Source organism: Heterodontus francisci, chromosome 24, assembly GCF_036365525.1.
Source record: "Heterodontus francisci isolate sHetFra1 chromosome 24, sHetFra1.hap1, whole genome shotgun sequence".
Taxonomy (NCBI): Eukaryota; Metazoa; Chordata; class Chondrichthyes; order Heterodontiformes; family Heterodontidae; genus Heterodontus; species Heterodontus francisci.
The window spans coordinates 69,885,082-69,900,216 of record NC_090394.1 but is presented as its reverse complement, the minus strand read 5'-3'; the positions used below and the strand labels follow the sequence as shown (position 1 = coordinate 69,900,216).

Sequence of the window (15,135 nt, the reverse complement as noted above, 5' to 3'; positions counted from 1 at the left end):
TGCCAGTCAGGACTGACTACAAGACAGCAAAAAAACACCATTAGTAGGGCTCTGTGCTGCTGCCAGCTGTGGCTCAGTTGGTAGCTTTCTTGCCTCTAAGTCAAAAGGTTGTGAGATCAATTCCTACTTCAGAGATGTGAGTATAAAAGTTAGCTGGGGAGTGCTGCACTGATGGAAATGCTAAAGTGGATGTAGAAGATCTCATAGCACTTGATAACCCTTTGAAGATTAACAGCAGTGCTCTCTCTGCTGTCCTGTCTAACATTTATCCCCTGAACAATAACCGACAAATTATCTGGCCATTATTATATTACTGTTTGTGGGACCTTGTTGGCTGGGATTTTATGGGCCCCCAAGACAGGGAAGGAGTGCGGGAGGCACAGCAGGGCAGAGGGCCCGTTGCCCAGCGACCTTCCTGGGGCAGGGATACGCTGACGATGGCCTTCCCGCTAGAGGCCTGCTCAGGTCGGGAAAAAAGAACCCGACCCGAACCCGACTGATCCACAGCGGACCCGAGCCTGACCCGGCCTGAGTCCCTCCGATTGTGCCCCGAGCCTGACCCGACCATCCCTCCACTTACCTTCCGACTGGGAAGCTCCACGATGCTGCAGCGCACGCGCAATGACGTCATAGTGACGTCACTCGCTCACTGTGCAGACTCCGTTTTGTCCCGGATTCCCAGCTCAGGTAAGTTTTTTAATTTCAATACTTACAGGCAGAGCACTTACCGTGTGTGTCTGGCCCGACCCGACCCGACCCGACTCGACCTGGACTCAGCCCGACCTGACCCGAGCCTGAAAGCAGAACCCTGAAGAGGGGCCCGACCTGACTCGAACCCGACACATGTCGTCGGGTCCCATCGGATTCGGGCCTCTACTTCCCACCTAGAGGCCAATTGAGGCCATTAAGTGGCCTATTAATGGCCAATTTAGGATCTTAATGGTGGGGATTGCCTCCGACGTGCGGGGAGGATGCCTTGCAACACAAGACGCCCTCCCTGTGGGTTTGTGGGGGGAGGGGGGGGAGGTGGTGGGCACCCACCTCCATGCGCAATTTGTGGCCCATGGAGGCCCCCCACCGGGAACAGCTTTACCCGACCAGACTGGCCCCAGTGTCCCCGCCTCACCTATCACTTGTCCAGGGTACTTGTGCTGGGCCTGGGGCCGAGGCCTCTGCAGTACCAGCAGTGGCCACCGGTCCTGGTGGTGCTACCGATACTGCTGAGCTGCCAGCCCTCTGATTGGCTGGCAGCTCATGGAGGTGGAATCCCCCTCTTTAAAGGGACGGGGATCCCGGCTCGTGAATCTTTAATTGAAAAACACTGGACAATCGCTCCGGGGGGCCGTGAAAATGCAGAGGCGGGGCTCCTCCCCGTCTTTTCGGCCTGGTGCCGAGAGCGCCCTCTCCTACACAAAATCCAGCCCCGTTATGTGCAAATTGGCTAATGTGTTTCCTACATTTCATTGTGGCTACATTTTCAAAAAAGTACTTCATTGGCTATAAAGCACTTTGGGACATCCTGAGGTCGGAAAGGTGCTATAGAAATGCAGGTTTTGTTTTCTTACATTGGGTGAATTGTAAACTTTTGCAAGTTTGTGCATATTGGGATTTTTCTAAGATCTACGGCTGATTTTTTGCTGGGATCAGCAAACAGTTTAGTTATTTGGGCTTTGGTAGGAGTCAATCTTTACTCTGCTGAGGCTACCATGCCAAATCCTGGCTTAATCAAAAACCCAGTTGCTCATCCATTTGAAAAACAACATTATAAGTTGGCTCAATGCCAAATCACATCTCACTCCATGTCAGTATTCAATATTAAAAAAAATCAATGTGAAACTCTCAAATCCCACACAACAACAACAATATGAACTTGCAATTATCATCGGCTTTTAACGTAGTAAAATGTCCCAAAGTGCTGCCAGGAACGGACTCAGACAAAAATTGATACCAAGCCAAAGGAGATATTAGGACTGGCATGTAAAAGCTTGGGCTAAGTGGTAGGTTTGAAGGAATATCTTAACAGGGAGAGAGAGGCAGGGAGCTTTAGGGAAGGAAACATGTATCTCGCTTCCCGTTTAATTTGGCAAAGCTCCAAGAAGCAACAATCTTAGCCTGTGGTTATTAGAAATGGAACTAGGGAAAACAACTGCATTCTGTACTCCTTCAACTCTGCATCTCTCACTTCCTTCACCCCACTGTGGGCAGCCGGGCCTTCAGCTGTCCAGGTCTTAAGCTTTGAAATACTGCCATGTGATGTTTCACACCCACTTGAGAAGACACACAGAACCTTGGTTTGATTTCTCCCATAATAGACAACACCTCTAATAGCACAGCACTCCCTCAGTTCTGCATCAAAGTGCCAGCCTTTATTATGCACTTAAGTCTCTGGAGTGGGGTATGAACCCCCAACACTATGACTCAACGACGAGAGTGCAAATGTTGAGTGAGGACAAACACCTAACAATGTCCACTTGCTTGCTACTGGTCCTTTCAAGGGCCTAATTGTACAGTCTTATCTCATTTCCCCCTATCCCTACACACTCAGACCTGTCGGTACTAGATACAGGTAGCACAGTGGCGCAGTGGTTAGCACCACAGCTCCAGTGACCCGGGTTCAATTCTGGGTACTGCCTGTGTGGAGTTTGCAAGTTCTCCCTGTGTCTGCGTGGGTTTCCTCCGGGTGCTCCGGTTTCCTCCCACATGCCAAAGACTTGCAGGTTGATAGGTAAATTGGCCATCAGCAATTGCCCCTAGTGTAGCTGGGTGGTAGGGAAATATAGGGACAGGTGGGGATGTGGTAGGAATATGGAATTAGTGTAGGATTAGTATAAATGGGTGGTTGATGGTCGGCACAAACTCGGTGGGCTGAAGGGCCTGTTTCAGTGCTGCATCTCCAAAACTAAAACTAAAAAAAAAACAGGTAGAGTGATCCTGATCAGAGCCAGTTTCCCTTTAGATCAAGTATGTTGCTGAACTTTGTTTTTGTTTGAAACATTTAATGCTGTTCCAATTTTGGATTTTTATAGAACTATTTTATTTCATAATAACCTCATAGCAGATTTATCTCCACCACTGCCAGAAGTGAAACGTTTTATAAAAAGGACAAATTTAACGAGACTATATGTCTATTGTGGGACATTAAAAGACAGAAGCATCAGTTGGAGGAAGATCCAAACTGCTATAGCCCGAACTTTCCAATCCTTGCCCTCTTGGTGAATTTGGTCTACATGACCCATTTACTCTTATTTATAGCAATATAATTTCTGCATTAAATGTGGTCTATCATAACCAATTCAAATGGATGTATTATAGACTGAGCACACATTCAACCACTGATGTTTTTATTTAAATAAAGATATAAATCACAAATCATTTGGGAAAATATGGAGTAAATATTAAATAAATACAATGGGCAAACCTTAATAGATTAACTACCCTTCATAAAAAGCAGTTCAGAAGCAATAAAACAGTCTGTTAGGTTTTGCAAAACAAAATCCTAATTGCTGGCAAAGCAAATTCAGTAGTTTTGTTCCCTAACATCACTTTTTGCATTGGTGTGATGCAAATTGTAACAGGTTATTAAAATGTAGTCTTGTGTCTGCTAAAAAAACAGTCAGCAGAGTAATGTTTATCGACACTGAATTATTTTGCAGGCAGGTTTCCAGACAAGTAATACAACATCAAACAATCAACCGACGCATAGTGGCAGCAGTGTGTACTAAATACAAGATGCACTGCAGCAACTCACCAAGACTCCTTCAACAGCACCTTCCAAACCAGTGACCTCTTCCACACGGAAGGACAAGGGCAGCAGATGCAAGGGAACACCTCAACCTACAAGTTTCCTTCCAAGCCACAGATCATCCTGACTTGGAACTATGTCGCAGTTCCTTCACTGTCACTGGGTCAAAATCCTGGAACTCCCTTTCTTACAGCACTGTGGGTGTACCTACACCCCAAGGACTGCAGCAGTTCAAGAAGGCAGCTCACCACTACCTTCTCAAGGGCAATTAGGGATGGGTATTAAATGCTGGCATCGCCAGTGATGCCCACATCCCCTGAACGAATAAAAAGAATTTGTGTATATAAACATGCAAGTGAAGCTCAACTGGATTCCCATGATCTAGTCAGTAGAAAACTCCATTTGTGCCTGCTAGTTTTTGTTCAATGCACAACTTCTCAGAAAACAACAAGTTGAATTTATATAGCACATTCTTTTGGGCCTCCTTATCTCGAGAGACAATGGATACGCGCCTGGAGGTGGTCAGTGGTTTGTGAAGCAGCGCCTGGAGTGGCTATAAAGGCCAATTCTGGAGTGACAGGCTCTTCCACAGGTGCTGCAGAGAAATTTGTTTGTTGGGGCTGTTGCACAGTTGGCTCTCCCCTTGCGCCTCTGTCTTTTTTCCTGCCAACTACTAGGTCTCTTCGACTCGCCACAATTTAGCCCTGTCTTTATGGCTGCCCGCCAGCTCTGGCGAATGCTGGCAACTGACTCCCACGACTTGTGATCAATGTCACACGATTTCATGTCGCGTTTGCAGACGTCTTTATAACGGAGACATGGACGGCCGGTGGGTCTGATACCAGTGGCGAGCTCGCTGTACAATGTGTCTTTGGGGATCCTGCCATCTTCCATGCGGCTCACATGGCCAAGCCATCTCAAGCGCCGCTGACTCAGTAGTGTGTATAAGCTGGGGGTGTTGGCCGCTTCAAGGACTTCTGTGTTGGAGATATAGTCCTGCCACCTGATGCCAAGTATTCTCCGAAGGCAGCGAAGATGGAATGAATTGAGACGTCGCTCTTGGCTGGCATACGTTGTCCAGGCCTCGCTGCCGTAGAGCAAGGTACTGAGGACACAGGTCTGATACACTCGGACTTTTGTGTTCCGTGTCAGTGCGCCATTTTCCCACACTCTCTTGGCCAGTCTGGACATAGCAGTGGAAGCTTTACCCATGCGCTTGTTGATTTCTGCATCTAGAGACAGGTTACTGGTGATAGTTGAGCCTAGGTAGGTGAACTCTTGAACCACTTCCAGAGCGTGGTCGCCAATATTGATGGATGGAGCATTTCTGACATCCTGCCCCATGATGTTCACAACTTCTCAGAAAACAACAAGTTGAATTTATATAGCACATTAAATGTAGCAAAACACCCCAAAGCACTTCACAGGGGTGTTAAACAAAATTTGACACCGAGCCATGTAAGGAGATATTAAAAGAGGTGATCAAAAGCTTGGCCAAAAGGTCAGTTTAAGGAACATCTTAAAGGAGGAAATAAAGGTAGAGAGGTGGGGACATTTAGAGAGAGAATTCCAGAGCTTAGGTACAGCTGTAATGGTGGAGTGACTAAAATCAGGAATGTGCAAGAGGCCAGAATTGGAGGAGTGCAGAAATCTAAGAGGGTTGTAGAGCTGGGGGAGGTTACAGTGATAGGGAGGGACGAGACCTTGGAGAAATTTGAAAACAAGGATGAGAATTTTAAAATTGAGAATTTTAAAATTGCTGGACCAGGAGCCAATGTAGGCAAGCGAGCACAGGGGTGATGGGTGAATGGGATTTAGTGTGTGTTAGGACATAGGCAGAAGAGTTTTGGATGAGCTGAAGTTTCTGGAGAGTTGAAGATGGGGGGCCAGCCAGGAGAACGTCAAGTCTATAGGTAACAAAGGCATGGAGGAGAGTTTCAGCAGCAGATTGGTGAGGCGGGGTGAAGTCGGGTGACGCGATGGAGGTTTTGGAAATTCTTAAATCAATAAACTGCTCATTCAATCTGCAAGAAACCTCTATAATTTGTGCAGATGCAATCAGTAGAAAGTTACATCAGTTAACCAGTCTGATTTTGGAATTAAATGAGCCTCATACAATCACTTGAACAACAACCAACTGAATTCTAATTAACATAAGGCAAACAATTCCACATTTTTGTATTTTCAGGTTACTCTTCTCAAACATAAATGGGTTAGAAACAATCTACCATTGTGCACAAAGTTCTGGATCAATATATTAACCCTTGAAATGCCAGTATAAGACAAAGGAAATGTTAACTCTAGTCTTGCTAATTTTATACTCATGTTCCCCTGGTTCTGCCATCACAATTAAATAACCCACTAACATTGGTGATTTTTTTTTTATTCATTCATCGGATGTGGGCGACACTGGCCAGGCCAGCATTTATTGCCCATCCCTAATTGCCCTTAAGAAGGTGGTGGTGAGCTGCCTTCTTGAACCGCTGCAGTCCATTTGGGGTAGGTATACCCACAGTGCTGTTAGGAAGGGAGTTCCAGGATTTTGACCCAGCGACAGTGAAGGAACGGCGATATAGTTCCAAGTCAGGATGGTGTGTGACTTGGAGGGGAACTTGCAGGTGGTGGTGTTCCCATGCATTTGCTGCCCTTGTCCTTCTAGGTGGTAGAGGTCGCGGGTTTGGAAGGTGCTGTCCAAGGAGCCTTGGTGCATTGCTGCAGTGCATCTTGTAGATGGTACACACTGCTGCCACTGTGCGTCGGTGGTGGAGAGAATGAATGTTTGTAGATGGGGTGCCAATCAAGCGGGCTGCTTTGTCCTGGATGGTGTCGAGCTTCTTGAGTGTTGTTGGAGCTGCACCCATCCAGGCAAGTGGAGAGTATTCCATCACACTCCTGACTCCTTATCCCAGCCATTCAGTATTTTAAAGTATTTTAAAGATCTAAATCATATTTCCTCTCAATTTACCCTCAATGAAAGAAATCTATTCAGTGAGCAACTCTTTACTTAAGTATATTAAGCCTTGCCATCACCCTTATTATTATTCTCTAATCTCTCCCTAGTGCATCACTGTGCTTTCGAATGTAATGTACCCGAAGTTATATGCATTGTACCACAGGGAGCAGTTGAGAGGAATAGCACAGATGCATTTAAGGGGAAGCTGGATAAGCACATGAGGGAGAAAGAAATAGAAGATTATGCTGATAGGCTGAAATAAAGTAGAGTGGGAGGAAGCTCATGCGGACCAGTTGGACCAAATGGCCTGTTTCTGTGCTGCAAATCCTATGTAATTCTTTGTAAAATATGCCCCAATTAATGGGTTAGCCAAAGTAAAAATAACTTGCTTCAACTTATAATTAATTGCCTTTGAAATGTATCTCAGAGCATAATTATTCTTCATAATAATAGGCTCACACTGATTAGATACTTATATAGGAACACAGAAACAGGAGTTGGCCATTTAGCCCCTCGCGTCTGTTCTGCCATGTAATGAGATCATGTCTGCTCTGTGACCTAACTCCATATACTCGCCTTTACCCCATATCCTAACTCCACATACCTGCCTTTACCTTTTATCCTTTAATACCTTTGGCTAACAAAAATCTATCAATCTCAAATTTAAAATTAGCAATTGATCCAGTATTAATTTCCGATTGTGGAAGAAAGTTCCAAACCTCTGCCACCCTTTGCACGAAGAATTGTTTCCTAATTTTGTTCCTGAGAGGTCTAATCTTTAGAATATGCCCCTTAGTCCTAGACTCCCCGACCAGCGGAAATAGTTTCTCTCTATCTGTTCCCCTTAATAACTTGTAAACTTCGATTCAATCACCTCATAATGTCCTTCATGGAATGATGGATACGCTTTCCCAACTTACTATCCTTTTCCCACTTCAAAGTATACCAGCCCATTAATTACTGTCAGGCAAACCCCCCCACCTGCCAAGACTGAGGCACACATTATTTTGTAACATGAACATTAAAACTTAAATTTGCAAGCCCCTGACTGGAAAGACATTTGCATAGTAACAGACTGTGTTGGAACAATGGGGACCCAGTCATTGCTTCCCCAATACACAGAAGAAGTGGTCAGACCAGTTTTAGTCACATGACTAGACATGGCTGTTGCAGAGTTGTGAACTGAAAGTTTTAAATTGGAGAAAACAGTGCTTGAGATCAGAAAGCCGTGTGCTCCCAGTTGGAACAGAACCTCCTCTCCAGCCCTGCCTGCCTTCATCTCTTTCCCACGGAACTGAATCTTGTGAAAACACATGAACCTCAAAGAGAGAAAAGTCTCCTAAGTGAACAAGGTATAAGAAGAACACTGGGCCCTGAGGAACAGCAAGACTACCTACAATCAAGTGAGCTTGAAGCACAGTAAACAAGAAATTCTTCTGATATTGCCTCAATCCCCTCTCTACTATATTTTCCTCTCCTCTTTTCTGTCCCTATTTGCATGTGTGTATCACGTGTGCATGCTAGCATGGGCGCATCATATATTTGTGTGCATTAACCGTATTAGAGTTTAAGTTTAAGTTTTCATAAAATTTAATCTTTCTTCTTTAAACCTCAGAAAAACTGTGTGAATTGGTTTCTTTGTCTTATAATTGGAAAGCTGTGAACAAGGATTCACAAAGGGGGAGCTCAAAACACAGTGTGTTTAAAAAATTAAATCCTGTTACAATAAGACCAGGCGAAGATAGTCACAGACCCCTTGACACCTTTCGCACCTGATCATAACAATTACACACATTACAGGATTCCTGTCCCACTACACATTGCCCAATCATCTGCATTAAAATCCATTCACCATTACTTTCCTCTCTTCCCACCACCTTCCAAGAAAATTGTTCAGATCTACTTCAATCCTTCTAATATTGTCTGTACCGAGCAGCTGACCACAATTTTGGTGTCAGCAGCAAGTTTGATGCTACTGCTGGAAGTAACTTCCTCCAGTTTGCTTATTGAAAGTGCAAAGAGCAAGGGACAAGATGATAATCTTTGCACACATCCACTGGTCACTGATCAAGACACACAGCCATTTCTGTATCACCTTCTGCAGATACACGGAGATTGTCAGTAACAAGAAAAGTCGAAGTAAAATATAGATCGCACAAGATAACAAGCTGTTTGAGTAATATCACAACAGACTCTTGAGTACATCACCTTCACATCAACAACTACTCATCCATTTATCTTCATTTTTGATTTTTACTGTCTGGTTTTCCAGTGACAATTTCACAGCCACAACAATCATGGTAGACACAAAGACATCAGCTATCGATTGTTGAAAGCACTTCAAAAATGTTTTAGAAAAATAAAATAGGAAACAAGGTGCAAGGGGCTTACCTTATAATGTCGATATGTCCATTCTTGGCAGCCAGGTGTAGAGGGCTGGTACCATTGGGATCAGTGATGTCCCCAGGCTTTGCTTCCAACAGGGCAGCACACATGTTACTGCTAAGGAGTAACTGCACCACCTGAATGGAATACCCAAGCTATCCAATTAGCATCAAAATTGAAAGAACTAACTTTTCGAACAAGAGCAAAACGACAACTTGTATTTATATCATTCTTTAATGTAATAAAACATCCCTAGGTGCTTCACAGGAGCAGTATCAAACAAAATTTATCATGGAGCCACCTAAGAAGGCATTAGGTTAGGAGAGGCAACCAAAAGCTTGATCACAGAGGTAGGTTTTAAAGGAGAGTCTCAAAGGAGGAGAGGGAGGTAGAGAGGCAGAGAGGTTTGGGGAGGGAATTCCAGAGCTTAGGCCTTGACAGCTAAAGGCATGGAGGTCAATGGTGGAGCCATTAAAATTGGAGAATGAGAAAATGAGAATTGTCTAAGGTAAGGATCATCCCTCGGGCTGATCTCCTAACATTTCAACATGTGTCTTAGACTGCAAGCCAGGAATGCTGTTTTGCAATTGTCATGGTAACAAGGCTTACTGTGCAGATGGAGCTATTTCATAACTGTTACTTTACTGTATTAATAAATAAGCTTATCGATGAAGCTAAGAATCGCCGGTCTCTAGACATTTCCTGTGGATTTCCTCAGGAAAGCAATGAATTGCTGGCTAGTCTGGAACCCGACGGTACAATTTCTGAGCATATCACTGGTGTCATCACCTTTTGTAACCGAGTGCCGAGCCTGTTTGCAGGCTGACAGCTTACACAGCTCAGAGACAGGATAGTCACAGGTGTTAGATGTTACCGAAACTATGTGACTGTATCAACACAGGCATCTGAAATCTGGTTTGAATCACAAAAAACGAGGGTTTGAGTGATATAAAAAGTCAACATAATCTGAAAATGAGTTGCATTTCTTACAGCGATTGGACAAAATTGTGAATTTTCTTAAATACAGTATTTTCAAAGGACTTTGTGAGCAGGGTTGGAATAAAACATGTGGGAATTCTAAATCACCAAATTAGAAACAACTCTGAGAACTTTGGATGAGGAGGAGAAAACAGTGAACTCTTCCTTCACCACCTTGACATCTCTCCATCCCAGGAACAGCAGAAGACGCAATTTCTCAGAGGCAGGCAGAGTAGAACTTAAAACAAACAGCATTCTGACATGTACATATTCAGATTTAACTGAAACTCTTAATACCACAGGAAACTCTTCCTGGAGTGCAATAACTAATTATATCCCATCATAGCGATAATTACCAACTTAGTGTCCTGAACTTACCCCAACTCTGCCAAATTCACAGGCCAGGTCCAAGGGTGTCTTTCCAGCAATGTCCACTATACACGGATTTGACTGATGCTGCAAAAGCATCTCGGACTAACACAAGAGAAGAAAAGACATGGGATTTAGCCTGGTACTTTCTCATTTCCTTGGATCTTCTCCTGCTTCGCTACTGTAATTTTGGTGGAAACCCAGATTACCCGCATAAATAGGGCATAGTGGGACTTCAGTTGAAGTTTTGGTGAGGGAGAGGGAGAAGGGCTGAAGAAACTCACCCTCAATCTTTTCAACTGTGAACAGTTTGTGAAATCAATCTTCGAGGAAGAAACAGGAGGGTCTGCAACAGTGATAGATCTTTGGAGCATTCAGACCCAGATCACACAAGCCAAATAATGAGCTTGCCAGACATTATATAGTTATTAGAATATAGTAAGACCCAAATCAATTCTTAATATAACCATTAGAATGTTGATTACCAATACAATAGGCTCTAATGTTGATTTAGTGACTTTGACCAGTGATTAGGTGAGGCATATAGATCAGGAATAATCCCCAATCTTTGCTGAGTTAGCCGAACTCTGACAGGTAGCACTTGGGTGCTACAATCGGCCTCAGAACCTTGAATTAGGGTGGCTAATACGCTTGTGGATGTCATTGAGAATGGAATTGAACTCAGCTGCAAGAGCCTCAACAGTTAAGTAGACTGATGGCGGTCAAAGTTAAAATTCCAAAATAATGACCATAATTGGACGTAATACTGGAAGGTGTCTGTGTAACATAAGCAAGCAAGATGGTGATACCTTCAGACGAGAAAGGGAGAAAGTGAGCAAGGTAAAGGAAAAGCAATACAGCAAAATAAATAAATACACCTTTTTCATTGACTTTGAATACTGTGGATGATTGGTAACTTATGAAGTTCATACAATTTGTACCATGCAATATCAGCAGAACTGAGATTAATGAATTTAAAAATCAAGAGAGACACAGTGAACCAGCCAGCACATCTACAGTTACAAAAACATATTACAGCTTTTATATCATTTCTAGTCAGGAGTATATAAAGTGCATTTAACACATCGACTACTGTGCTGTAGGTTTTAGCTGTAGATAACTGTTAAAAAGGTCAATCAATATGAATTTACAATTCTGCTGAAATTTCTTCGTTACACAAGGTCTCAAGGCTGATCTCAGGTGTTATGGGTCTAAGATATCAGGAAAGACTGGAGAGACTTGAGTCTTTCACTATAAGCTAGTGACTACTGTGCAAAAAACAGTAAGGACACCAAGGTTAAGTTCAAGTTAAGTTTATTGAAGTTAACTTTAACTAACTAGTCATTTTATTAAAGGTACCAGTAACAGTATTAGTATAATAACATATACAACCTGGCTACCCTGGATCGTGAGTTGCTCAAACGCAGACTTCCAGTGTTAAGTTGGGAGATCTGGACATCCCAAGAGCAGTTAAAAAAAAACTTGACTGCTAGCCCGATACTTATATGCCACATACTGGGTTGAGTCATACTCTTGACCTTGTCCCTGAAAGTATCCTGTTGTTCCTAATCTGTTATCTGCAAGTGTCTGGGTCTTGTGGCGAGAAGCTCAACTTGTTTCCAAACAAAAAACTTACTGTGCTGTTCAGCTAGTGCGTCAAGAGGACAAGGACACTGTAATTTGCTGGAAATAGTCAGTGCTTGATGGTGAAATGTCAACTATCTTACATTCACCCTGGAATTAGGCATTTGAGAGGTAATAGAGATGTATACAAGTTCGTGAATGGTATGGAAAAACCAAATCCAGCATGAGTGTGCAGGAGGAGATGCCAGAGGCAGCTGTGGGCAGTCCCCCCTCGGAGGAGGGACAGAGGCTCTACCTAGACCAGCGGCAACAGATGTGCTCTCACATGTCAGAGATTCCTGAGGCAGTGTGAGCAGAGAATGGAGAAGTCACAATGGCTCAGGGCTTTGAGCGCATGAGCTCTTCCATTGAGAGAGTGGCCAATTTCATGGAGCGCCATGCGGCAGCACTTGGAGTGAATGCAGGAACAGTGCACTGACTCTTACAGGATGCATTCCACATTATTTAGCCTTGACTGGTCAGTGGCGGTAACGGCACAGGGATGTTTGGAGGGAATGCCAGTTGTGCCCCAGCTGGTGCTCCCCTCCAGTCATCCGGAGCACCAACCAAGGGCTGAGGCAGTCACCAAGGAGGATGAGGGTGCCACCCCTCATGGGGCTCTGTCATCATCATCAGCCCCCTTGGCCCCTCTGACTGAGGGAGCATCTGTGCAGCAGGGCCCAATGAAGGTTGCCCCTGCAATAGCAGTGATGCAGCAGCCTTTTGAGGTGACCCCCCTGGCAACTGCACGCCAAGGATGACTGCCACATGCATCTCAGCCGTAAACAGAGAAAAGTGAGCAGGCAGCCTCCACCGCCTCCGATGGCACAAGGGGTAACCGCACAGAAGTGGCTGAGATTGGAGGCTACTGCATTGGGCAGAGCATTGAAAGGGTCACTAGGTCTCTTTCACTTGTGAATATGCACTTTTCGTCTTTTGGAGCACCATGTAAATATTGACTCATGATACTAGATGTGTGAGCCTTGTTTTATTAATGGTTGTGCAGGAGAATAGGGATGAAATGGTGAAAGGGAGCAAAGGTCTGTAAATGGATACAGTGAAACCTCTGGGTAAATGCGCATCCTTCATTGGCAGTCATAGTTCAGCTGTTCCAGGCTGCATCTTCAATGGTGATGTTCTCACAGGCAGCTCAAAGTGAGTTCCAGACCATGTCATGCCTGCTGGGTCAGAGAGGCTCAGCTAAAACAAGTCTGAATCAGATGATCCCTAACATTGATGGCATCCTAACGAGAACCTCCAACCCAGCCCTGGCCCCAGTCACCTCCCTGTGAAGCCAGGGCACCTCTGTGCTCTGCATCTTCCGCCTCCTCCTCTTTTTCCTCCTCTTTCACGTTCTCCTCCTCCTCTTCCTCCAATGAGCTGTGTCCATCCAGCGCTTCACTCTCTTCAAGGTCCACACCTCTGTGGAAGGCCATGTTATGAAGTGCGCAGTAGACCACCACAATGCGCGAGACCCTTTCAGGGGTGTATTGCAGGGCATCACCTAACCGTTCCAGGCACGGGAACCGCATCTTCAGAAACCTGCTCAATGGGTGTCCGAGTGAGCAGAGGGCCTTGGTTGTATTGCCTCTGTGCCTCTGTCTGGAGCTCTTGTAGAGGGGTAAGCAGCCATCTCATCAAGGGATAGCCCTTGTCTCCCAAAATCCACCCACGGAGTTTGGGATGTAGAATGAAGAGCTGCAGCAGCCTGGACTGCTGGAGGATGAAGGAGTCATGGCATCTGCCAGGAAAGTGAACGCACACATGCAGGAAGCTCTGAAATAAAAACAAAAAAGCTGGAAATGCTCAGCAGAGCTGACAGCATCTGTGGAGAGAGAAACAGAGTTAACGTTTCAGGTCAATGACCTTTCATCAGAACTGGCAAAGATTAGAAATGTAATAGGTTTTGAGATAGTGAAAGGGGGAGGAGGGAAGAAGAACAAAAGGGAAGGTCTGTGATAGGGCGAAGGGCAGGAGAGATTAAAAGACAAAGATGTCATGGAATAAAAGGCAAAGGGAGTGGTATTAATCGCAAACAGAAAGTGCTGGAAATACTCAGCAGGTCTGGCAGCATCTGTGGAGTATTTTGCGTTTCTTTTTGAATTGCATGTACTGTCCAACTCTCGCAAATAGGGCTTCAGTGACCTGCGAGATGCCACCAGAAACCACAGCTGATCCTTGGAAGGAGCCAGAAGTGAAGAAGTTCAAGGCCACAGTGACTTTGACAGCTGCTGCCGGGCATGTCGAGCAGTGCTGCGAGGTGCGAGGTCTTTGGTGGTGAGGACACAGATCTCTGTGATGCTGTGGCACTGGTTCTCGATCATCTCAAAGTAGCTCCACCTTTGGTGGTAGATCCATGCTGAGAGTATAGGCTCCTTGTCCGTCCTGCCTCTTGTTCCTCTCCTCTGCCCTCTTGATGCCCAGGGCTCTACCCTTCCTGCAGATGATGCTGCTCCTCATCGTCCCGACCCAAAATCTTAGAGTCATGCCCCCATTGCCAGTTGCTGCCTTCCTTGTGCTGAGGTGCCCCCCAATTGTGTTTGGCAGCCTTGCCTCCTCCTCTTATGATCCCGTGATGCCAGCAGGATGACAAGCCCCTCCAATGCCCGAGAGCTTACTGACCACTCTCCCTGCAAACTGTACTGACTGATGGCACCTGTGTGTCAATGGCTGAGTCCCCCACTATACCATTCACCCTTGCATGGGGCCCACCTAATTCTCTGGGCTGGCCATGACAGGCTCCCCACCATGTATGCGCCTCCATGCACCTGGCCTGGCCCAGACTCAGCGTGCAGCCTGTACACCCCATTGAAATCAGAACATGCCACTCAATGAGCTCTCAATGATCTCTTTAACAACTTTACTTGCCGTGCTCAATGGATTGAGTGGGATCTCAGGACCGCCCTCCCCCCACCCTGGTAAAACTCGCCGGTGCTGGAAACAGTGTCAAGAAACTGCATGCCAGCCAACGCAGGTATTTTCATCCCTCGCCCACCTCAATTCCCACTCCCAGCAGGATCTGAAAATTCAGCCCTGGGTCTGTACTCTCTTGAGTACCACAGATTATGGGCTGAACTAATTGAGG

At 45.3% G+C, this 15,135-nt stretch overlaps 1 protein-coding gene across 7 annotated transcripts in view; it reads right to left on the bottom strand.

Moving 5' to 3' along the window:
* caskin1 (CASK interacting protein 1) overlaps nucleotides 1-15,135 on the bottom strand; it is a 646,418-nt gene that overhangs the window by 163,980 nt on the left and 467,303 nt on the right. For all 7 annotated transcript variants that reach the window (XM_068056519.1, XM_068056520.1, XM_068056521.1 and 4 more), the window contains 2 exons: nucleotides 10,437-10,532; nucleotides 9,087-9,217 (listed from right to left, as the gene is read on the bottom strand). In XM_068056519.1, the coding sequence (XP_067912620.1) occupies nucleotides 9,087-9,217; nucleotides 10,437-10,532 (227 nt within the window). The remainder of the gene's footprint in view (nucleotides 1-9,086; nucleotides 9,218-10,436; nucleotides 10,533-15,135) is intronic.